Consider the following 25,584-nt stretch of genomic DNA (forward strand, 5'->3'; position numbering starts at 1 on the left):
AGAATTGCCGTAAGAATGGGAACCTCAATGTGGCCGCCGAGGAGGATGAAGCCAGCCGTAACTTGGAGGGGCATCAGCCATAGATTGTAGTTGAAGCATCCTTAGGTGAAAGTGATATGATTTCATTGTTCTTCAGAGGGTAACTGTAGCCTTCAATACTTCACCATGGGGAATTCGGGGAAAAATCTATGGTGCATGAATTGCATTGTGAAGCACAAATAGTGACTAGGGAAAAATCTATTGTAATTGTACCATGTGAAATGTAAACTAATGGAAAGTAAACCATGTAATGTATTTAATATGATTGAATCTTAATTTAAAGTGATGCAAATATTTGTTAATGCACTAGTTGGACTCTGCATCCAAAGCTACAAAATCTTTTGTAGTATAATTTGACATGTTCATCAAATTGTCAAGAGGGATTCATTTTAATTTTGAATATATTTTAATAAGGTGAATGATTAACTTTAATATTATTTTTTATTATTAGTATATTTATTACTTTGAGCAATATACAATTTTTTGTATTAATACTTGATTATGTGAATAGCTTTATTAATATTTTATTATTTTAATATGAGAAATAAGAGCAACCAATAAATTTTGTTTGGGTCATGGCTGAGTTGGCCCTACAAGACACGTGGCCGCCCAACTATCGCCCTGCCACATCATCTTAGCTTGGCCACATTGGCATAGCTTGGCCATGTTGACCTAGCTCGACCACGTCGTCATAGCTCGGCCACATCGGCATAGCTCGACCGAGCTACGTTATCACTGTGGCCCTCCATCTTATCCTTCCAGCCACGTTAACTACATGTCACATGGATGAACACGACTACGAATAAGGAGGAATAAGGAAGACGACTCTGTTGGGGAACGAGACCCTATTCCGAAAACCTCGGCGTTTAACCTCATCCTGACAATCCCGAAAGCCCAATCTGACCAGGACATGGATCTTCGACTATAAAAAACTATTCCATGTCGAGGTAAGGGACCCCTAACTTCTAACACCCATATTGCTACTTAGCTCGGACCAGCATCCTTATAGCTCGGCTAGACCATCTACCACCTCCTATTGACTTGAGCGTCAGAGTACATACCCGGGGATAACTCTTCGGGCCTCTGACTTCTTCCTCGATCACAAGTCTTTAAGCGCGGCCTCGTCCTTGTACCTTGGCCCCGCCCTGCTAGCAAGGAACTATCTGGTTGCTCTTCTCAGTTTGTGCACCACGTCGGATTGAGTAGCATCAGACTGGTGTCATCTATGAGAAACACACAAGATGCCCAAGAACCAGACCGAACGATCAACAGGCCGGTCACCGATGCAAGAAAAGATCGACAAGATCTTCAAAATGATGCAGAACCTAGGATCCGCGACACTGCCTAGCAAGATTGTCCCCCCTTATGCGCCGACGCGTACGAAGGATGATCCTCATCTCGAGGACCCCAAAGCGCGCCGAGCAGACAAGGGCATACCGCGTCCAACCAAGAAAAGAAAGATACAACAAGAATGTCGGCCCTCTCCACCTGCTCTCATAGCAGGACACACCAAACCAAGTAGATCCAACCCTAACATAGTATTCCTCCCTACCTCCACGCTCAATAGCATCGTGGGAGTAGCTGGAATCCCAGTCCCGTGCTCAGTTCACAACGAGTCAAAAGCATTGGAAGACCTCGGCTAGCCTCATGCTGGTGCGATAGAGGAAAAACGAGTCCCTCAGGGACTATTTGGCAAGATTCAGCAATGAAGCACTACAAGTCAAGAACCTGAACCAGTTCGTGGCTGTCACCGCTATTCAACATGGCCTCTTCCCATCCCCATTCAACTTCTCCATCTCCAAGAACCCTCTGCAAACCCTGGTTGGGCTGATGAGTCATGCGCAAATGTATATCAACGTAGAAGAAGCATAGACACAACTATGGGATGAGGAAGAGAGGCCCGACAAGAGGAGAGATACTGAGGAGCAAAAGTTAGAAAGATCAGATCGGGACCATAAGAGGCAAGATCGCCGACCCGACCACAGACCACGAACACCCCGCCGACTTATCAGAACTTCACGCCACTCAATATGCCGCGGTCTGAAGTCCTGATGCAAATATGCAACCACAACTACGTTCGTTGGCCCGAGAAGATGAAAACGCAAAGCAACAAAAGGTACCGTGACAAGTATTGTGAGTTCCATAGAGATCATGGCCACGATAGGAAAATTGCTTTGACCTGCGCAACCACCTTGAAGACCTAATCAGGCGCGGATACCTCGGTGGGTTCATCAAGAGCGAGAAGCCGACATAGAAGGAACATCGCACGGAGGATGCTCGACCGCCACCCCGAGCTCCCCCTATTGGTGTGATCGACATCATATCAGGTGGAATCATCACAAGAGGGGAGAGTAGCTCAAGGTGCAACAAATATGCGCGACTGTGCGAAATCGACATCCAGGGGCACAAGAAGAGGTGCGGTCAATCTATCACATTCGCTGGCGATGACCTCTGGGGGGTTCAGACCCCACACGATGATGCCTTGGTAATCACAACCGAGGTGGCCAACCGCGAGAAAGAGTACCTCATCCTTTGAAAAGCTCGACATCAACAAAGAGTGCCTCACCCTCGTCAACACTCCCCTATCGAGGATGGCGTTGTACAAAGAGAGGCAACGAAGCACAATGAAGTCCACTATGGTCATCGTAGTAATGTCATCGTCTCCAATTAGTAGGGGAAGGGTTATTCTCCTAGTGGGCAGGAGAGTCTCCCCAGAGAACTGTCAAAGAACTGCACGACGATGCTACTTGCTCTCCTACCGAGGACCACGCCTGGCCGTAGAAACACTAATGATAGAAGCTTATGACTTAAGGGATGAGGTGAGGACATAGCATGACCAAACTGTTGAAGACCTCATCCATGTGCTGCTTAACAAAGAAGACCCTAAGAGGACAATCCTGGTTGGTTCTCTCCTAAATGACCTCCTCTGGGAAGAACTTGTATAGCTACTGAGGGACCACGCTGACGTATTTGCCTGGTTGGTGGCAGATATGCTGGGGATCGACCCTAAAGTCATCACACACCGTTAGAACGCTGACCCCCGCTACCAACCTATTAAATAGATGAAGAGGAGCTTCGCAATAGAACTGTGGCAAGTGATTGCAGACGAAGTACAAAAGTTACTCGACGCCGACTTCATTCGGGAGGTCAAGTACCCCGACTGGCTAGCCAATGTGGTAATGGTGAAAAAACCCAATGGGAAGTGGAGGATATGCATTGATTTCACTGACCTAAACAAAGCTTGCCCCAAAGACAGTTTTCCTCTCTACCAAGGATCGACCAACTTGTCGACGCAACGGCGGTCCATGAACTCCTAAGCTTTATGGATGCCTTCTCAGGGTACAATTAGATCCGAATGCATCCCGATGACTAGGAGAAAACAACTTTTATCACTGACCATAGCTTATAGTGCTACAAGGTGACCCTTCGGCCTCAAGAATGCCTACGCCACTTACCAATTGCTGGTGAATGAGGTGTTCAAAGATTAGCTTGGCCGAAACGTAGAGGCATACGTCGACAACATGTTAGTGAAGAGCAAAAAGGCCGAGCATCACCTTGCCGACCTAAAGGAAGTCTTCAATACCCTTAGGAAGTATAAGATGAAGCTGAACTCGACCAAATGTTCTTTCGGGGTCGGCTCGGGTAAATTCCTAGGGTTCATGGTGACACAAAGGGAGATTGAGGCAAATCTAGAGAAGATATAGGCCATCCTCGACATGCAGTCGCCCCGAACCCACAAAGATGCACAACGACTCACCGGTAGAATAGACGCCCTTAACAGGTTTATGTCCAAATCCACGAACCGGTGTCTGCCCTTCTTCAAAGCCCTCAAATGACTGAAGGACTTCCAATGGACCGAGGAACGTGAATGGTCCTTTCAAGAACTGAAGCGATACCTAAGCTCGCTGCCTCTCCTCACCAAGCCGAGCCCAGGGGATAAGCTATTGCTTTACCTCTCGGCCAGGAATGAGATCGTCAACTCGGTACTGGCCAAGGAGGAAGACCAGGTACAAAGGCCGATCTACTACACCAACAAATTCCTCGGTGGCACGGAAACCTGATACTCCAACTTGGAGAAAATGGCTTTGGCTCTGGTCACCTTGGCCAGAAAGCTCAGACCATACTTTCAGGGCCACAATATTCAAGTGCTCACCGACCAACCACTTAAGCAAGTCCTCCAAAGGCCGGAAGCATCTAGTCACTTGATATGGAGCGTGGAGTTGAGTGAGTTTGACATCGAATATGCACCTTGACCTGCGATCAAAGCTCAGTCCCTAGTCGACTTCATTGCCAAATGCACATTCACTATCGACGATCCTGCCCCACTGCCGCAAGTATGGACCTTGCACGTGGATGGCTCATCCAATCAGCAAGGCAACGGAGCCAACCTTATTCTCCTCAGCCCAAATGACACCGTGTTAGAGCATGCCCTCAAGTTCGAGTTTAAAGCATCCAACAACGAAGTTGAGTATGGGGCTTTGATTGCCAAGCTACGCCTCACCCTAGACCTAGGAGCTCAGAGAGTAGAAGCCTTTAGTGATTCTCAACTGGTAGTCAACCAGATCCACGGATAATTTGAGACGAGAACGCCCACGATGGCAAGCTACCTATAGAAGGTCTAGGAGCTCATCCATCAAATTGAGCACTTCAACAGCCAACAGATTCCTCGAGCCGAGAACATACGAGCCGGCATGCTATCCAAATTAGCTAGCTCCTTGAGAACCGACCTCGGTAAGATAGCACAGTTGGACACTCTGGCCTAGCTGAGCATCGCGCAAACAACTCTCCTCATCCTCCCGGTACAACACGACCCATCCTGGATGGACCCCATAGCACAGTACCTCCGAGAAGGCACACTTCCAGAAGATCGGACAAAAGTGAAGAAACTCCATCACAAATCAGCCCGGTATTGCCTTATCCAAGGTTAGCTCTACCGCCGCTCACACACTCTCCCCTACCTGTAATGTCTCTCCCCATCCAAGGCAGACTATGTCCTCAGGGAGATCCACAAAGGTATTTGCGGAGACCATCCTGGCGCACGCATCCTGGCACACAAGGCATTCCGATAAGGTTATTTCTGGCCAACGATGAGGCAAGATGCATCCCAACTAATCTAGAGATGCGATAGTTGATAGCAACACTCCAATCTCCATCACTAGCCTGTAGTTCCCCTGAAGCCAATCACCAGCCCATGGCCGTTCGCGCAATGGAGGATGACATCCTTGGCCCCTCCCCCACTGTGGTTGCTTAGAAAAAGTTTTTCCTGGTGGCGGTGGACTACTTCACCAAATGGGTGGAAGCTGAAGCTTTGGCACGCATTACTACGCATAATGCCCGGAAATTTTTCTAGCAAAGTATTGTCTATCGATTCGATATTCTGCGCATCCTCATCACAGATAACGGGATGTAGTTCATCGATCGAAAGTTCGAGGCCCTCTGCTCCGACCTAAAGATCGACCATTGGACCATGATAGTACATTGACCCCAGAGCAATGAGTAGACCGAGGTGATCAACCGAACCTTGTTGCATGGCCTGAAGACTCGGATAGACCAGGCCAAGGGGAGGACCTCCAACCCTCAGCTTGACCTACGGAGTTGAAGCTATGGTTCCTGTAGAGATTGGCTCTCCAACCCTCTGGATCGAGCTCTTCGATGAAGACCAAAATGACGAGGACCTCTGTGCAGAGTTAGACTTGATCGAGAAAGCCCGCAACTGAGCATATGTCAGGATGGTAGCACAACAACAGAGGATGGAGAAGTACTACGACACTAAAGTTAGCATACGCGAGTTCAAGACAGGTGACCTCGTCCTCCGCAAAGTCATAGTGTCCGCGCCCGGAGAAGGAAAGTTCAGACCAAACTGGGAAGGGCAGTATAGAGTCACCAAGGTTCTTGGTCCGGGCACCTACAGGCTCGAAGACCTGGATGGTCGACCAATATTGAGAAGTTGGAACATAGGAAACCTTCGGATGTGCTATCAATGATTCAATATTAATAAAGGACACCTTATTCAAGCAAAATGTTGAGCACCCGACACACCACATGCGCGCACACCACACAAAACACACACGCCACTACACGACCATGCTACACGACCGAGCTACACGACCACGCTACACGACCACACATGTGTAGCTCGGTATAACCCACTGACTCGACTGAGCTCTGAACGGCCTAAGACCACAGCGCACAGCTCGACAGCGTATTATCGACCTACCTGACTCAGCTGACCTCCGAATGGCCTGAGCCCACAACGCATAACTCGACAACGCATCACCGACCTACCTGACTTAGCTGACCTTCGAACGGCTTGAGCCTAAAGCGGAGAAGAACGCCACCGCCCCTCAAGGTCCGAGGATGGTCAACCAAACTCAGCTCGCCTATCGACTAAGTCGGCCAAAGCTAGCCGAGCAACGGCTAGCCCTCGAAGGGCCCCAAAGGCTCCCGAGACCGAAAACTGAGCATCCCAAAGACAAGAGCTCAAAATGCACTCCCGCTTCACCAGTCGAAGGCTAAAGATCTTGGCCAAACCAAACCTCGGCCAAGGCAAGGCCAAGGAAATGAAAATAAAATATATAAGTTGCACACAAGTTTGGAACAAGAAAATTTCATTAAGTTAAAGCAACCAGTACATTAGGCGAAAGTTGGGCATACCGAGCCATTACAAGAGCAACAAAAAGAAAAGGAAGGGACCCATGGTAGTTCAATCAGCAGAAGGGAAGTTGGTGGCCTCGCCATCCCCATCTTCATCAGCATCGCCGCCTCCACCTTCCTCACCAACAAGCTCATTTGAGGCCGGGGGGGTTTCATCGTCATAGGCTTCCCAAGTCTGCGCAACATTGGCTAGCTCGGGATGGTGGCGCAGCGCTCTTCACTGAAAGACGTTAAACCTGCTTCATAGGAAGCCAAAGCATACTGATCCATGTCCTGCCGAAGTTCCACTAAGTTCTTGTGCCGCGCCACCGCCTCCTCGACGACCTCTTGCTTCAATCGTTCCCTTTTTGCCTTGAGTTCGGCCATCTCCTTTTCCAGTTTAGCAGATCGCTCCCCAGCTTTCTGAAACTCAGCTAGTTGTGCTTTCAACTGCAGGTACTCGGAATGTTCCTTCTCATACCACCGTCGCAACTCACGAAGGCGATCAAATACAGCAATGGCCGAGCATGCGTTCTGCGGACATCAGAAGCAGTGTTTTGCACGAGGAAACACACTCAAAACAATGAAGGCACTTAAGTATGAACTTACTTGAGCCACAACCCGGATGAGCGAGCACTCTAATGTGCTGCACCTAGTATTCCTGGCCTCTTCAGTGATGTAGGCCGTCATCATTCCATGGAGTAGCTGCTCGGGAACTCCAGGAGTCTCTAGCCCATCTCGACTACGAATTGTCCAGCACGACACATGGATGTTCGAGCTACTACTCCCCACCTCGACTTGCGTAGGGAAAGCCGTCTGGTGAGCTTCCTTGGGTTCCACGACCACCACCACCTCGTCGTTGTTTCCCCGCCACTGAGCTCTCTTCTACCGGTGAGGTGCCCTCTTGAAAGACCTCAGGGGAGGAACTACCTCGGCACTTACATGCGTTACTGTGCCAGCCTGGTTCTACCTCTGGTGATTCTCCTTCATCCAGCGTACGATCTCCTCTTCACTTGCCATTTCTACACCTACATCACGGAAGCACGACAACAAGCACAAGAACAAAGAAGCAAAGAAAGTATAGGAAGGTAAAGCAACGAAAAGGACAGACCAACCACCCTATGCATCAGGCCGCCGAGCATCAACATCTCCAAGCATGTATACATAGTTATGTCTATCTTGTGGATCATGCTCAGAGCTGGCCTTTCCTCCCAAGTAAGTGTCAACCATTGAGGTTGGGGCACTCTCGTTCTTGGCTCCTGTAGCACGGCCGGGAAGGGGAGGCCCCCAGGACAGTGGACAAAGAAAAAAGTCTCCTTCCAGTGCTTCATGGAGGAAGGAGCCCTAACCAACACTTTGACGTTCTTCTTAGTTGAGAAATAGTAATAGCCATGCTGGAGAGGTTTGAGCTAAAGAAGGAAGCTCACCATACCCAGGGTCAACTCGATATCACGCACGGCGCAGTAAGACAGAAGGCCGACCAAAAACCTAAAGGAGTTCGGAATCAACTGCACCGGCAGTACTCGGAACCATGCAAGTACCTCGGAAACCCCTTCGTTTAGAGGGAACCTCAACTTGGCTTCCAGATTGTTCTTGTACACACAAAGTTTGTTGGGCCGAGCATCGGTTGCCATCTCACCGTGCTGCGGGCACCTCATTCGGAAATCCTCGGGGATGTCATACATAGCTCGGATCCGAGCCCTATCCTCAACGTCCAACGCACAAGGTGTGGTCCCAAACCAGCGACCAGCCCGCAATGGAAGCTCGACTTCTACACTAGAGGGACCAACCTCGGCATCCTCAAAAACCCCAACACCGGACTCGTAATTGGACCCACTAGAACCAGAAGAGATAGAAGCGGAAGAAGAATGGGAAGATGAGGAAGACATCTTATCGATCTTGAAGCCAAGGAATAAAAATAAAGCACCGAGCAATGATGACAACACCCTGCCGAGCTTTCCCAGCAACTCTTCTCGCAAATGGCAAAGGGGGAATGCCCTCCACCCTTTCTTATAGCCCACAGGGACGCGAATTAGATCTACAGTAGAGATCAAGCACTGCCCTAACAAAGCTCGGGAAGACCAACAGACGTGACTGTTACCGCATGCGCAAAGCCTTGGAAATCAAAGCAACGACTTTGACAATCTACGGCCAGGGCATTAATTGCTTCGATCCAACCACCGACGTAGGTGCTTGAGGTTCGCCCAGGCCCACCGGGTCAACCAGTTCCCCTGATTTCCTCGGGACGCCCAATAGAAAAGGAGGCCTCGCTCTGTACCGACCGAGCATCCCACTCTTTGACTTCAAAACTGGGGGAGTGGTGCTCGGATCACGGAATTTCAGGTACAAGTTCCTTGGCTGAAGAGCATACCCCCAACTTCGAAGCTCGACAAACCACAATCGAATTTCATAATAGCTCGGCACCGATGAAACCCTCAACTTCAAAGCTCGACAAACCACAACTGACCATCATAATGGCTCAGCACCAGCGAGACCCTAAACTTCAAAGCTAGACAAACCACAACCGAACATCACAACAAACTAACACTTGGAGGCCCTCGAACATCACAACAAGCTCGTTACTTGGGGGCCCTCGAACATCACAACAAAGGTTGAAGCTTCAAACATCTAAATTGACCAAAAGACGAACGCTTATGAGGAAAGAAATTAAACGGTAGAATTTGAAAAGCCCCAATTAATGGGTGTAAATGATGGGATTAATATTGGAGCATTAATTTAAATTTCAATATAATTATAAAAAAATAGTTTGAATTTGAATTCCAAAAGTATACGGTTTGCATCTATGTATCAGTTTATATTGGCTGATTCAAGCTCAATACATTAGATACAAAGTTACAATTTAAAAACCGACAATAGGAGGAAATGGAATGACATCAATATTGGTCCCTTTCACTCGTGCCACGTGCCGTTTGCCGAAACCAAAACATACTATGTCGGGCATATTGTATCCATAGTTCGATACAAGTTTGCCTGGGAAATTACTTAAATCTGTGGTTGTTGCTAGAAAGTAGAAATGAATGAGCATGACAAATCGGGTTCAGAAATGGTCTGTTTCCTTACAAGATAGCCTGGCAAGTAAATCACTTACCATTTCTTTAGCGATCAAAAAATCTAGTTCATGGCTCATGGGCTTATACCTAGGTGTAGGTGCAGGTTATAAACAAAAAGTATATTGCAACTCTTAAACATGCAGTTGCTCTAAACCACTCATTAAGAAACCAAATGGTAGTGTCAATTGAACTGGATTTGGCCCAATCTGATTCAGTCCAACATGCGTCCACTAGGAGTAAATTTAATCCAATTCAATGAATATTTAAACCATTTTGGATCGATCCAATTTATTGACTGAACCGTCCAATCTGTTCAAATTTATTTTAATTTAGATTGATTCTAATCCAAACCTGGACACCTATATTCTTCTATCAATGGACCAGATAATGGCTCAATACAACCCAATATAATATAAATTCATTGCAAATGGACCAGGTCAAATCCAATCCAATAAATTCTTTGGACCATTAAGTCTGGATTGATCCAATTCAATGTCTTGTTTCCAATCCCCCAAATCCATTGATACCCCTAGTCATTACTTACTACTACTCACTACAGTCGGGAATCATATATCGGAGATTCCATCAAGCTACACTTAAACACTAACGTCAAATTCTTTGGAACAAATGATAAGAGTCCTGATCAGATTCAACGTGGTTGTTTATCCCGTAGTGTAGACTCTGGACAACTCACTCAGTTGATTGGAGAAATGGCAAAACCATCAGAAAAAACATAATATAAACAACCTGTTGCCCAAGCTCACCAGTCACCACTGTAAGTCTGTAACGATAATGGAGAAAATGGAACATCAATTAATATCTCATAATTCACCCATACCAACTTGTTGATTTTTAGTTTATTTTTCTATTTAACCTTCTCATCTGGAGGTCAAGCATTCTTTTCTTGCAAACTCCAATCAAATTGAGATGCGACACATTTCTTAACAAAAGGAATTGGTAGTTCTGAAATGAAATTGTGCAAAATGGTGCCTTCAGTCAACTCCAGTATCAGATGAAGTTTCGGATGTCCAATGACTTGACGTCAACCATTTCCTCGTCCTTGAACTCCTCCCTAGAATAGGACAGAAATCAATGTTCAAATAACAAACTAAACAACAAATCTACATACACGGTGGTAATAGATGCAAACATAGTATGATAAGTAATCAATGTGAGTACTCAATTGAAATCAGTCGATCAGGATAACATGGGGCTTATAAAAAGTAAACTGGGCTGTGAATGCACTGGCAACATACCGTTTCTTCTGAGTTTCCATAGCTTCAAGGGCATCTTTCTTCAGCTCCTCCAACTGCCCTTTAGCAATTTTAAGTTCCAACTGTTCCTCATACTTTGGCAAATCTTCCCTCCGAATGCCAAGCCTAATTATATTGATTAGTACAGAAAGAACAGTAAAACAATCTACAACCATTCTCTTCTATATCCCAGAAACTTAGGAAGCAACAAAAAGACATCGGACATGATCATTAGTATGATACCTTTTTTTTTTTATGGGATAGTAATATCATCCCTTCATAATTATCAAGGGCACAAGGCTATATTGGGTGTCTTTTTTCTTTTCTTTTTTTTTTTTTTGACAAATAAGTCTGGTCTATGCTAACGTGTTATATTTTTAATTTCCTATTTTTGTATTAAAAAACTAAAGAAGCTAATAATAATCAATTTTGCATATCGTGACATTTAAAACATTATACCATTGAATTTTTTACTTGCCAATATCACTTTTAACCATCCCTTTTTGCCTTGCCAATGCATCAGCCAAACTGTTGGCTTATCTACTTGCCAAAAACCAAAGAAAGAAAAAATGTTGGCTGATCTGTGTCCAGTTGTAAACTGTTATTAGCTCTCCAGCTAAAAATTTCACTTCCTTGATAATGTCTATTCCCAAGTGCTCATAATGTTGTTCCTTCACCATCCCACCACTACCTTTGAATCCTCTTTCCACAATGTTTATAGCTTTTGGATTTTGGCATTCTCCATCTTTATGCCATGGTATCAGAAAACATTAAATTTAAGCAAATACGTTGAATCTTAGCAAGTTTACATTACAGGTCATGATGCAGCAGTGCCAAGAGAACTTGGAAGTGCACATATATTAAAGGTAAAAACCATCATCATCATCATCATGTCATTGTTGTCAATGTTCAAGCAAAAAAAGTGGATTTATCCATAATATCCCTGGTTTGCAATTCTATTTTTATCCAAGATCATCATTAGTGCATTAGGCATGGCTTGTATTAATTTAAATCCTTCCTTTAAAACATAAGGGGAAAAATTATAACAATACCAAATTCACTATAGGCAGGGGTGATCGTTCTTGGCCCGACCCAACCCACAAATTTCCGGGCCTGGGCCCCAAGTTTTTGTGTGCAAGCCTGGCCTGCATCAAGCCTGGAAAATTTTGGGCTGGACTTGGGCCCAACACTTCAAGCCCAACCTGGCCCTGGCCAAGCCCACAATAAAAATATATAATTATAACATTATATTATATATGTTATATATGCAATTATATTATATTTTATCTTTTATTAAATTTTTATGATTTTATTTTTTTGATAAGTAAATAAAAATGTTTATTACCATATGATTTACATACTTGAGTTGGCTCAAATGAGGCCCGTGCCAAGGAGGACAATTTACATAGTTGAGCTGGTTCAAATGAGGCTCGTGCCTTTTTTTGTGCATAGGCCCAAGTTACCATGGGCTTGTTCCATTTTTTTTTGCATATATTACATTTTATTTTATTTAAAATAAAAAATTTAAATAATTAAAGTTTTATTATTGGATGTCATAGGTCTAAACTCATTTCTCATTAGGCCGAGAAAGCCCATAAGCCTGGCCCAGGCTTGTGTAGGGCCGAGCTTGGGCTTGCAAACTAGGCCTGGGGTGCAGGCCAGGCCGGGCCTGGGCCTAGGCTAAAGCACTTATTATTAGAGCTAAACCTGGCCTGGGCCCGGCCCGGCCCATGATCACCTCTAACTATAGGTACAAATCTGAACCTCAACAAGTTAAATTATGCCACAAGAACCATTAAATGGGTCAACTAGTAGGGTTCAAATTCTGTAGTGAAACTTACTTCTTATTTATTTTATCAAATTCGGCTATAAGAAGAGCCATCCCCTTCTTGTCAGACCTTAGAAGTGGCTTCTTAATTTCATTCTCAACTTTCTCCAACGCATCCATCATCATAGCCTCTGCACCAAGGTCATCAGTGAGGCCTCTCCTGCAAAAGATGTTTAAATAAGACATTAGGTACAACCTTTTTTTCCCTTCTTTTCCTTTTGCTTTTTATGGATCAATTACATAAAATAAAACTAGTATGTAAGAAGTAATGAATTAGGTTTTATTGCAAGCCATATATAGGTGATGCCAACCAGCAGGAAAGAGAAAAATAAATCAAGAAGAAAATAGAAAGAAGAAAGAGAGAAAGCACTAAGAATTAATGTGGTTCGGCTCGGTAGCCTACATCCATGGGAAGAGAGAAAAAAATATCCACTATGCGAACAAGAAATACATGACTAAACTCTCTACAAACTCACAACAAAATATCCACTCCCACTCAACCCTAATCTCACACAACCAATGGCTTAAATAAGCAAAAGACCCAATTATATCAGAATTTCACATAGGCTCCTCTTCCTCCCATATATACATAAAGTTCCCAAAATTTATCAACACTACAAATACCCTGCAACCTCCAATAGGTGAGAGATGCATAATTGAGTAGTTCCTTTACTAATAAATACATTATACATCATCAAATAGGAAAGCAGAAATTGGCACTTTATCTTCAACTTTCAAATGTAAATTAAATCATTCAGGCTAAATTTACAAATCAAGAACATTAATGCTGAAAATCCAAGTTAATGAAGGGCCAAACCAGCATTAACAAATCAAATGGATAACCGGAAACAAAAGTGAGGGGGAATGTAAGCACATACTTGATTCGTATCTCCTTCAATGTCAACAGATATGTTCGAGCATCTGGAATACCTTGCGTGCGTGTCTGAATTGTGTATTGAATCCGTTGGGATTCTGAGAACAAATCTGCCCTGCATGTTGGACATGGAAAGGCATGCAAATGTTTCACTGGTACAATATTCGCAAGGGAAAATTGCATATTGTCTAATGCATTAATACTTAGTACCAAAATAAGTGAATTGACTTGCAGCATATTGGTTGAGAAGACACCTATGAACACTTTGCTCCTTACTGTAACAAAGCCATAAGAAGACACCTTGACAACTCCCCATGTTATGCTCCCCACCCTATATTCATGGAAGAAAAATTGGCCCAAAAGATCTTGTTACATGTTCAAAACAAGCACTTTCTATGGGCCAAGTGTTAAATTAAAGCATCTGCTGCATAAATTTGGAGCAACAGGGTTAAACTTATTCCCCGTAAGCTCCCTTTTGATGGACAAAAAGTATTTATGAACATAGAAAAAACTGGTCCATAAAATTGCTGATACCAGTTCCATAATCACTGTGTACCGGATAACCCAAGCTCTGGGATGATTAAAGCTATAGAGTCTAGATCAATGGGAGTGACCAACATCATATATAGAGTATTCATGAGCATATGTCAATCATATCTAATGAAGATTTCTGGTATTTATGTACACAAAAGATTCCAAATGCAAATGAAAATGCTCACTTTTCTCTTACAGTCTTCATGACCTTTGCATACTGAGCAACCGCAGCTGGATCATCTGGATTTATTGTTATCTTCTCCTTCCGAAGTACACCCAGGGCTGTATCAAATTTCTTCTTAACCTCCAAGAAGATGTTCTTCAACATCTCTTTTAGGCAGGACACATGTATACAAGTCAGGAAAACAGATCATAGAGAGGCCGGTAAGGAAAATAAGAAGAAAAACACAAATGTCACTCACCATCTCCCTTGAGGGCTGGAGGTGCTGCTTCTTTGGCAAAGAAACGGACTGGAACAACATGCTCCTGTTTTAGAATTATCTGACCGGAATACAACTACAAAAGCACAATAATGTGATGAGACAGAGCTAGTAACTAGGAAAGGAAACTAATGAAGAAGGAAGCACAACTTCAAAGAGTTAGTGGGATGTAAATTTAAACATCAAGAGCTTCATCCAAAGAGAGTAATAATAGCATACTAGAAATGGGACACTGGATACTGGCTATGGATAAGTTAAAAGTTTCATCAGAGGCTTAATGCTGCCTAAGAACATGTCAATCTTTCAATAGAAAAAAGGACAAAAAAGAGAAGAAAAATCAGAACTCGGTAATTCTTTAAGGATTGCAGATATTGACATGAGTTTTTTCATGTTTACTGCCTATTGCTATATTTTACATGGTTGAATGAGTTCAAGTTCATGTGGGCGCATTCTCATAATTTGACAAAGAGAATATGCCTTGATAAGGTGGAATGGCAAAACAGGATTTATGCAGCTGATCTCCTATCATTGGGACAATGCTCTTTTAATTTTTGAGTTGCATAATTGTAGTTGAGTTGAACAGTGGACACAAGCAAGCATCCCATAGTACATAATTAAGCATCATCTACTGACATGAAAGCACAAATGCCTAATAACCTCAAGAAATTGGCCAAGTTAAAGATTCACAAGTTTATCCTTTTTTTTTGAATAATGTTACATGTTTATCTTCTTACTACAACTTTTGCTTATGGGGCTGTATTTCTTCCAATTGCTGATATCACCATACCTTCCATTTGGATTTAGTATTTCCATCTGAAGACTTTGGAAACAGCCTCTTTGTAGGTGCAGGAGTAAGGTTGTGCACACCTGTCCCTCCCCGGATCCTGCATTGGCAGGAGCCTTGTGCACTGGTCTGCCCTTATTTCCTCCACCTGAAGACTTCTAAGCATTCTAAATTGAATGTAATGAAATATTTTATGCATATGGTGCTCAGATGATGAAATGATTGTAATCATCTTTTGCAATTTGTTTTCCACCATACTAGAGATGGGAGAATTATTGTAGGCTAAATGATTAAAAGGACCAGGAGAAGGTCAAGTATTTTAATTGAAGATGTAGGAAAGGAAAAAAGGACTATGATTTAACAGAAGCTTTTTTTAATCTTTTCAGGCATTTTGTTGAAAAATAACTGAAAAAATAAGAAAGCATTATTTCTTTTTCAGTAATTGATAGGTAAAATCAATTGTGTTAGTATATAATAGGGGAACGATTTGTTTAGTAAACCCTGAAGCTTAGGGTTTACTAAGAAAATAATAGGTAAGAATCAATTGTTTTAGTATTAAGTTATACCGCATCCATGATCCACCATTCTTATACTCTTCAAATACCAAAACAAGTAGACTTGTCATGTAGATAACAAAAATCTTAATTGAAATCATTGCATGAAAAGGTGAGATTCGCTATCACTTACTGATCTCTTGTCCATTTGTTACTTGCATCTGGGTTTGTTCTTTTTCTATTTGGGTGCAGGTGGAATGTTGTGGAGAAGCATTAGGGCTGTGGTAATTTGAATAATTTGGGAAGAAGAAATCCAAGAATTTTCAACGACAAAGAAAGGAGCCAGGAGGCATTAATTGAGTGCATTATTGCCAGAGTAGCTCATTGGGCCAAGACCATGGATATATTCTAATTTTTCTCAAAAAAAATGACATCATTAGGAAGTGAGGACAAGCAGAAAGTACTTCATCTAAAAATACTGCAGTCTACAGGACTTGGATGCCACTAGAAAGAGGGTGATATTGTAGGGGTAAGACTCCTTATCTCCATAAGAGAGTTTGTATATATATAGCACAATCTCTTATTATTAATACAATTCTAACAGTTACTAATAAAAAAATATTGAAATCATTGCATGGAACTAATGTAAATAAAGTCATATGGCTTTCAGAATTCAAACCAAGAGGCTAGTCAAGGCAACAATAAGAATCAAGTGTCGGCCAAAGTCACAACGAATGAATGCAGGAAATGGTCCTGTATCTTTAAACCCCATGGAGAGGACAATTCAATTAACCATGAAAATAACATAAGACTTTCTTCACAGGTCCAACTAAGAAGTCATCAAGATGCATCAGAAAGCTATTTTCCACAATGCCCAACTGCTATGTCTAAATCTTTCTACATGATTTCAATGCTTTGGGGAAAAAAGAATGTATAAATAACTTAATTAAAACTCTTTTAGTCAAACAATTCTTTAATTTTTTGATGATTAAAGAGTCCTCTTTAGTACTTAAGGGTATTACATCGAATGACAGAATGGAAAATCTGAATTTAGATTTGTTTGCTTCCAATAGTTTCCATCTATGTTACCTAGATATGATTAGGACACGGATTGAACAGGGTATTGGATATGGAATTTACACTAAAAATGTAAGTTACCTGATACAATATGACACCGATGTACAAGTATCTGGGTACCATAGGTTTCCATCACCATGAGACCTTCAGGTGTTTGTGGAAACCCCCATAGAAGGTGATGAGGGCAGATTTGGCCCTCCAGTGGAATTGTGACATGTGGCACCTCGTGACAACTAGGCAAACACCCAGCCAACAAACTTACGAAGTTGGTGACCCACCCGGGCACCAGTCTGGCTGGCTTGGCGCGGCCTGCACGACCTGCGCATGGCTTGGCGCGTGGCCTGTGCGACCTATGCGACTGCGCGCGGCCTGCGCGACCTGGCCAACCTGGACCAGCCTAGACCATGATCCGGCCAAGCCGCCCATAAGACGCCCACCGATAAACTCGGCGCGGCATACATACCCCACGAGCTCGGTAGCTCACCAGGGAGCTCGCCACAAACAGTTCGACAGAGCTCGCAATAGGCAGCTCGCCACAGGGAGTTTGCCCCCAGGCAGTTCGACCACCAGACAACTCGCTATAGGCAACTTGCCACTTGTAGAGAAGTTCGGTACAGGAGTAGTTTGGCATATCGCAAGAAGATCTCCGACCTGACGACTTGGCGTAGACACTGACCCGCCGGCTGACATAGGCGCCGACCTAACAACCTGGCCCAGACACCAACCCGCCGACTGACGCAAGCGCCGCCCTGACAACCCGGCCCAGGTGCCAACCTGGCCGCCTGACACAAGCGCTAGCCTGACGACCTCGAGGAGTTCACCACCGTACCCCGGTTCTGACAGGATGTGACGAGTCTTACCGTTTGGAGGCTTTTCACCCACCTAACCCGCGAGGACTCCGGTATATAAAGACCTCACCCCCCAAAGGGGAGGAGGATGGAAAAAAGGGAAGTAACCCCTGCTCTCTAGCTCTCTCATATTATCTTCAAAGCTCTCTACAATCAGGGTGCTAACTTAAGCGTCGGAGAGCCCCCGCCGGGAAAATACCCCCGGGACCTCTGATTCAGTTCTCGCAGGTCTCTCAGCTCCTGCTGCCTACAAAGAGGAGGAAAAGATGGAGTTCTTGCAGGTCCCTCAGCTCCCGCCACCTACAAAGAGGAGGAAAAGATGGAGTTCTCGTCGGTCCCTCAGCTCTCACTGCCTACAAAGGAAAGAAGACCACCTCATGCTGAGGGCAGTCGGATTGTGCTGCACCAGGGAGCTCCACCATTTTCTAAGTCACCGGCCACCTAGTAAGCAGTTCGCCACCAGGCAGTTCGCCACCGGGCAGTTCGCCATCGGGCAGTTCGCCACCAGGCAGTTCGCCCCCAGGCAGTTCTCCACCAAGCAATTCACCACCAAGTAGCTCATCACTAAGGCACGCCACCACCGGGTCAAATGACGAGGTACTTAGCCAAAAAATTTTACATCACAAAACATTGGTACATGGCCGAAACCGGTTACATCAAAAGGTTTTAAGAAATCTCCACTACAAAGGTGAAGAGGGTCTCATGATCCCATTCATCCTTCACCAGCAATTCTTTGGTTGTTGAAGGACCACAAAAAGAGAAAAATGATGATGAATGAAGTAATAGGGATAGAAGAATGTTTATGGTCAACTATTTTATCTGATCTCAAGGAGCTATAGAAAAACTTTCAAATCTTTATAATGATAATTGAGTATGATATTTAATGGACCCTATAACTACATAATTCTATATTTTTGTAGGGAGAGGGGAGCTTCCCAAATACATTTGATGAAATGAAATCATGCTTCCTTCTATTACAAACCCAATTACCAATATAAAAGGTTGCTTGAAAAATCTTTTTTTTCTTTTGATTAGTTTGAAAAAACCATTTCATTTGAGTGGAATCTTTTAATCAGCTCCAATTTCCATGGGAATTAAAGGAACATTTAAAGATGGAATAGGAGATCAGTATCAATTGAATGAATTGATCTTGGTGATTCAAAAGGAAAAAAGGGGGATAATATGAAATGAAGGCATATTTAGAAATTACCAAATCAAACAACAAAGATGGTTCAAACAGATTCAAGTGGAAGCCATCCAGTAAATCAATGAGATGATAATTGGAGCACTTGAAAATAAAATGACTGAAACAAGATTAATTTCAATTGGAGTGCTCAATGTATTTTAAAGGAGTACATTGAAACAACAAACAAAGAATACCAAGCTCTTTTCAAACCTTCAAGGGACAACAACAGACAACAAAAGAAAATTTGATCAATTTGGAAAGGAAAGAAGAGTTTCAATTTAACATTTTGACTCATCAGACGGGGAACAGAGTATTAAGGACATCAATGAAACATCAGTCCATTACAAGTGGCATTACAATGCAATACATTTCTTATGCTAATAACTGGAGCTAATGAAAGTGTTATCATGCAGGACACCAATGCCTCACGTAAAGAATGGTGAGATGATATTATAACTGCAAGTTCAATCTCAAACTCAATTACAATCTATAATTACATAGCAACGAACAGAAGTTTCTCCCACGTATCACTATCTTACCAGAAGAATGAAGTTAGAACTGGATTTTTTCTTTACATTTTAATGAAATTCTATTTTATTTGCACTAGACAAATCTACCAACAGAATTTTCCACCGAAGCTGATCAACATTTTCCAAGTAAACATAATCCAACACTTGTTGATTCACCAAAGCAGAAAGGGAAAATAAAATTTATTATCCAGAAAAATGAACTCAAACCCTAAAAAGTAAAAAGCAATTGCCGATCATCCACATATTCCAGTATCAACCAACGGCATATACGATCAATCTGCTACGACTAAATACCCAAATTCTATGTTTTCTCGTGGGGTAATCCTTCAAATTACGCTCAGAATCTCGTGAAGAAAAAAAATTAAACAATAAGAAGGAGAAGAACAGGAAGAAGCTGAAATAATGAATGCAGGGTCTGAAGTGGATACCTGTTTAGATCTGGATAGAAGACGAGAGGTGAATGCCATGACTGGAGCTTCTCTCGGTTGACGTTGATCTTCTGTTAGGATCCTAGGTTTGGGCGCGACAAGTTAACGAGACCTCTTTTGGTGGAGTTAGTGAACGAATCCGTGCAAGTGAGGTATCGCCCTCGCTCTGAACCTCACGGATTTACAAATTCCTAAATTTGCTGATGGAACGTTACGTCGCTCTCAAATTCCCGGAGCCGGAGCGGGCCGAGCGGCTCTTTGATAATGATAACAGCTGAAATGGCTGAACTCAATTACTTATTATTGCCATGCAGCTGTGGCCCGTTTGGGAAGGGCTGAGCTGAACATTAATGCTAAGCTTGTTCAGCTGCTTTGAGAAGCTCTGCTTTGACTTTGAGGAGTTCATGGGACGGACAGGGCTTTGCACCTAAGAGCAATAGCCTAGGCCCGGGCCCAGCTTGGCCAGGTTTGATTTCGGGCCATTGTCTTTTATATATATAATATCTTATATTAAAAGATATATAATATGTATATAAATTTATTTTATACATTATATAATACAAAATATTATATATGATATATATTATAGGTGTTATATTATAAAATATATATAAATATATATACATATACATATACATATATTTCTAAAAAATTTAGTAGTTGATTGTTGGTAAAAGATATTGAAATAATTACATTTCTAATCTAAAAATTATAATTATGATTTCATATAATTATAAATTATTGATAGTTTGGTGTAGTTTTTGGAAATTATGGATAGTTTATTGATTATTCAATAGATTGCTGAAATTTTTGAAAATTTATTGATTATTCAACCAATAAACAATAATTGATTATTCAGAAAATTAGCGTAATTCTCGTTATTACATTTTCAGAAAATTATTGATTAATTTTAATTGAAAATAACAGATAAGTTAGTGCAATTTTGGAATTTTATGACATTTTTTTTAATTTTTGGAATATTAAAGAAAATTATTTTAATTATTGAAAGTTTTATTATTATCAATGTAATTATAATTATTATACTAAAATAATTGTTAGTGTAGTTTAACTAATTCCTTTTTTTCATAATCTCAAATAGTAATTCCTATTATCTAATATTTTTTGAAAATTTAATAATAAAAAAAACTGTGAATCTTGATTTAAAATAATGGAAATTAATAGTAATAACTATTGTTACACAATTAACAATTTTCCATTTTGTATCAATTCCAATAATGTAATTATTAAATTACACACGTTTCCATTATTTGAAAATAATAATTACTACAGAATTTTAAATTACAATAAAATATGTTATTTGAAATTACTGTAATTACAGTAATTTTGAAATACAGAAATTCCAGTAATAATTATTAGTGTAATAATTACAGTTTGTTTCAAAATAATTTTATTACACTAATAAATCTTATTGGAATTTTATTGTAATAATTCAATTACAATAATTATTGTAATGAAAATTTTATTTCTAATTACAGATTTGTTTTTCATATTAACTTTATTACAGAAATAATTATCTTTGAAATTTTAGTGTAAATTATTATTTTACGGAAATTTATAACAAGAATTATTATTGTAATTTTATTGCTGATAAAAATTACAGTAATAATTATCATTGGAATTTACATTTTCAGAAATTTTTTAATGTAATTTTATTATTAGTGTAATAATAATTATCAAGTTACATTAATTATTCTAGTAAAATTTGTTATTTTGAAAATACTGTAATTACAGTAATTTTGAAATAACTGTAATTCCAATAATAATTATTTGTGTAGTTAAATTAATTAAAGAAAGGAGGCAAAAAAAGAGATGTTAATTAATCAAAGGTCCAACTGATCACCGCGTCTGTATTGTAAGCAGTTACGAATAATCCAGCCAAAGTAATAGGAATTAGACCTAACACGATTCAAAATAGAAAAACTTCAATCATTTCGATTTGTTTGAAAGGGGAAAAAATCTTAGGTTTCTTCCTCCGCGCCCGCCGCCGCCCGGCCTGCGAGGGGAAGATTAGCAAAGCGGGAAAAGACAGAGGGAGCCATCTTATTCTCTTCGCGAGAACTTCCGGATCGGAGAAGCATTCGGAACAGGCTCCGCGTTCATTTCGTTGGCAGAAACGATCCAATCCATTCGGGGCTATGCAGAAGCCCAGCTTGCAGACTTAGACGCTCTTGATGAAGAACGAATAAGAGCATTACAGCATTTACAAATCTACCGGCAGCGAATGGCAAGGGCATACGACAAGAAAGTACTTCCCCGGCCATTCAACGTGCACTGGAGTTATTTGAAGATTTCACTAGTATCGAAGGAGACTCTACCCCTCACCATCGCATGCATCAATTCAAAGTGCAAGCATCCATTGTCCTCGTTAGGGCTGTTCATAAGAAGGCCTAACCCGATCAAATCGACCAACTCGGACCGACCCAACCCAAATCGGCCGGGTTTTCATCAGCATCTATTGGTTTCGGGTTGTACAAATTCATAAATGATGGTTTGGGTCAGTTTCAATTTTCTTGTGTGAAAATCGAAATCGATCCAAAACGAACCAACTTAGTTCCTACTTAACTATTTAAATATATATTTCGATTTTAAATTAAATCGACCTAATCTATTTAAATATATATTTCAATTTTAATTTAAATATATTTTATATTTAAAACTGTTAAATAAAGATATTTTAGTTTTACATAAAAACCGAAATATTTGACAACCCAGACTTGCACCACAGAGGCACATGGGCCATGGGGGGCATGAATGAACTTAGAGCTGAAACCGACCCAAATCGACCCAAATCGATCCAACCTGACTCAAATCGATCAGGTCGGTTTTTCTTAACACTGGGTCAGCTTCGGTTTCCATCTCAGGTAACCCGACCAGGTCGGGTCGGTTGGAAAAACCTCAGTAAACCAACCCAACCCGACCTGTGAACAGACCTAATCCTCGTCTAGCATCATCAATGACATTGAAATGTTATGTAGAAGCAGTCGAAAGGGGCTTAGGTTCACTCATGTCCATAGAGAGGCAAACTTTATGGCAGATATTTTGGCAAACTTTGTTCACAATTGCTCTTCAGATTCCACTTCTACTCACGACAAGAGAGAAATCAAGAAAATTAGATGGAAAGATATTTGGGGCCGCACTACCCCGTCTCTGTTAGTGCCCCTCTTTTCTTTACCAAAAAAATTAAGATACAACATATAACACATTATAATAATTATTAATTATGATAACATTAAATAATAATCAGTAAAAATTAACAATTTCTATTTTATTTTGCCCATTGAATTTACCTTATGTGACGATGTCTTTGCAAAAACATCATAAAAATGATTTGAGTGTTGATACAAAAAATGATTTGGGCACACCACATTTTGAGCAATTTAATTTGATATTAACACACCGCAATTGATTTAATTTAATATGGCCACACCACATTTTGAGCAATTTAATTTGATATGAACACACCACAATTGATTTAATTTAATATGGCCACACCATATTTTGCATCTAAGGTGCAAGGGGCATTGGTGGAACACATGAAAAATATTTGATTATTTGGGGTAAGGTTGCAAATGGATGACGTTTAAACCCAAAATTGATCTCATGGATGAAAATTAGCCTTATGGCTTAAGATTACATTTTTTTGGGGTCATTTATTAAGACACCCCTATAATTTCACATTAGTAGTAAGATCTACCTATTGTTTCTACATGGAACTGTAAAGTGACATTTTTTATCCTAAAGACCAAAATAATTAAAAGAAAAGAAATATTTAAATAATAGAAACTGAAAAATAAAATAGACAATAATAGGAAAAATAACAAAATAATTAATTAAAATAGAAAAAAAGATAGATAACATTAAAAATAAAAAATAATAAAATAGAATATAAAAACATTTTTATATTTATTGTATATTCTACTTTTTTTCCTACTATTTTCCTTTTATTTTTTGCTTTACTTATTGTTTTCTCCCATTACTTATTGTTTTATTTTTTAATTAAATATTATGAGAGGGGGTTTTGTTTGTATAAAAGGGTGATACTGAGACTTTTTGATCATAGAATCAATTCCGTTGCTACCAAGTTTTATGGGTATGGTGTTGTGCTAATGATGACAATTTTGGGTTCTCACAAATTGAATAGAAGCTTTAATAGCTTAGTGCGTTGTAACAAACCCATAACTAAGAAACATTTTATGAAAGTTATAACTTTATTAGAATAAAACTCTTTCGACTATGATATCTCAAATTTTTTATCAATCAATTGATATCACAATCGTGGTAGTTAATAAGGGGTTATTTATCAAAATTTGTTGGATGGGATTTGATTGATCAAAATTCTTCTAATATCATGTCTTTCTTGCATCATAGATTTTTCAAGCCGTTCATGATGGATTAGGTATTGTTGTTGTAAAGTAAGTGAGGTGCCTTCGGATCAATTTGGTATGGGGTCGGAATGGAGATCAGAATGTAAAACCCTTTTTTTCCCTTTTCTTGCGATACAATCCACATTTTACACTCTTAAGTAACCATCATCACTCTACTCCATTGTTTAAAATTGTATGTACATAAAAGTGTAATTTCTCTATTTTCTTCTTTAGTAATACGATTAAATTTGACAAAAAGTTGATCCAACCCGCAAACCTAATCCAATCCAACTTGAAAAAATAGGGTTATTTAGGTAGCTGAATTTGAGAGTGACCCGACCCGACTCAACCTAGGAAAAAAAATTGGGTTGGATTGGGTTGGGTTGGGTCATGGATCAAGCTGATGAGACGTTTGCCAGGTCTAATTGGGACTATTTATGCATTGATAGAAGTTTCCTCTCTTTAATGTTTTCTATTTAGTCATTACTCTTTATTGTTTACTTTTTGAATTGTGAACTGTTCAAGATTTTTTATTTGGAATTTTAAGGTTAATTCCTTTAAGTTTACTTTTTATTGTTTACTTTTTGAATTGTTGATTCATATTTGAAATTTTATTTCATATGTTTTTTTCTTTATTTTTTTTTAATTTCAATGATTTTTTTTGATGACCCGAATTGACCCATGACCCATGGATCAACCATAACCCAAACATTTAGGGTTAGGGTTTAGCATTTGACAACCTAACTTGAAATTCAACTCAACTCGAATTAACCTGAAATGTCTTGATCCAACCCAAACCCGAACCACCCAATCCAATTGCCAAGTCTAGATACAACCTGCATTTTACACTCTAAGGCCCCATTTAGTTCATGGAAATAGGGGTCTGAAATCGGAATCAGAAGCAACTATTTGGTTGGATGAAATCAGAATCCCATTCCCATTCCTACTGGAATGACATTCTCCAATTTGAGGGAATGGCCATTCCTTGCCTCTCCCTCAGGAGCAAAATTCCATTTTACTGATTTGAATTTCCATTCTCATTCCTGTCTAAAAAAAAAAAAAAAGACTATACCATCGTCACTCTACTCCATCTTGTAAAATTGTATGCAACACACGTGTAATTACACCACAACCAAACGCGGCCCTAGTAAGGCACAAATAAATAACTATCGTACAATTG

General features: G+C 40.8%; 1 protein-coding gene across 2 annotated transcripts; it reads right to left on the reverse strand.

The window, feature by feature from the left end:
* Positions 1-10,536: 10,536 nt before the first annotated feature.
* On the reverse strand, positions 10,537-20,483 carry LOC148864145 (putative ATP synthase 24 kDa subunit, mitochondrial). 2 transcript variants are annotated; one of them, XM_088975501.1, is made up of 7 exons: positions 20,020-20,483; positions 14,655-14,748; positions 14,418-14,562; positions 13,703-13,813; positions 12,838-12,984; positions 11,000-11,122; positions 10,537-10,815 (listed from the first exon to the last, which is right to left on the reverse strand). In XM_088975501.1, the coding sequence occupies exons 1-7, from the start codon at positions 20,056-20,058 to the stop codon at positions 10,752-10,754; spliced, it is 723 nt and encodes a 240-aa protein (XP_088831627.1). In that variant the 5' UTR covers positions 20,059-20,483; the 3' UTR covers positions 10,537-10,751. The 2 variants fall into 2 exon arrangements, with proteins under 2 accessions (XP_088831627.1, XP_088831626.1); XM_088975500.1 differs by having other exon boundaries at positions 13,703-14,029.
* Between the last annotated feature and the right edge of the window lie 5,101 nt (positions 20,484-25,584).

Source organism: Nelumbo lutea, chromosome 3 (genome assembly GCF_056320005.1).
Source record: "Nelumbo lutea isolate HS-2025 chromosome 3, American lotus-T2T, whole genome shotgun sequence".
NCBI classification, from domain to species: domain Eukaryota; kingdom Viridiplantae; phylum Streptophyta; class Magnoliopsida; order Proteales; family Nelumbonaceae; genus Nelumbo; species Nelumbo lutea.

What these genes read in the sequence shown, in the direction of transcription:
- LOC148864145 (XM_088975500.1), bottom strand. Translation starts at nt 20,058, where the DNA reads ATGGCATTCACCTCTCGTCTTCTATCCAGATCTAAACAG. An exon ending in TCCAGCCCTCAAGGGAGATG is followed by an intron (nt 14,563 to 14,654) that starts GTGAGTGACATT and finishes CCTGCCTAAAAG; the next exon opens with AGATGTTGAAGAACATCTTC. An exon ending in ATGGAAACTCAGAAGAAACG is followed by an intron (nt 10,816 to 10,999) that starts GTATGTTGCCAG and finishes GTCCTATTCTAG; the next exon opens with GGAGGAGTTCAAGGACGAGG.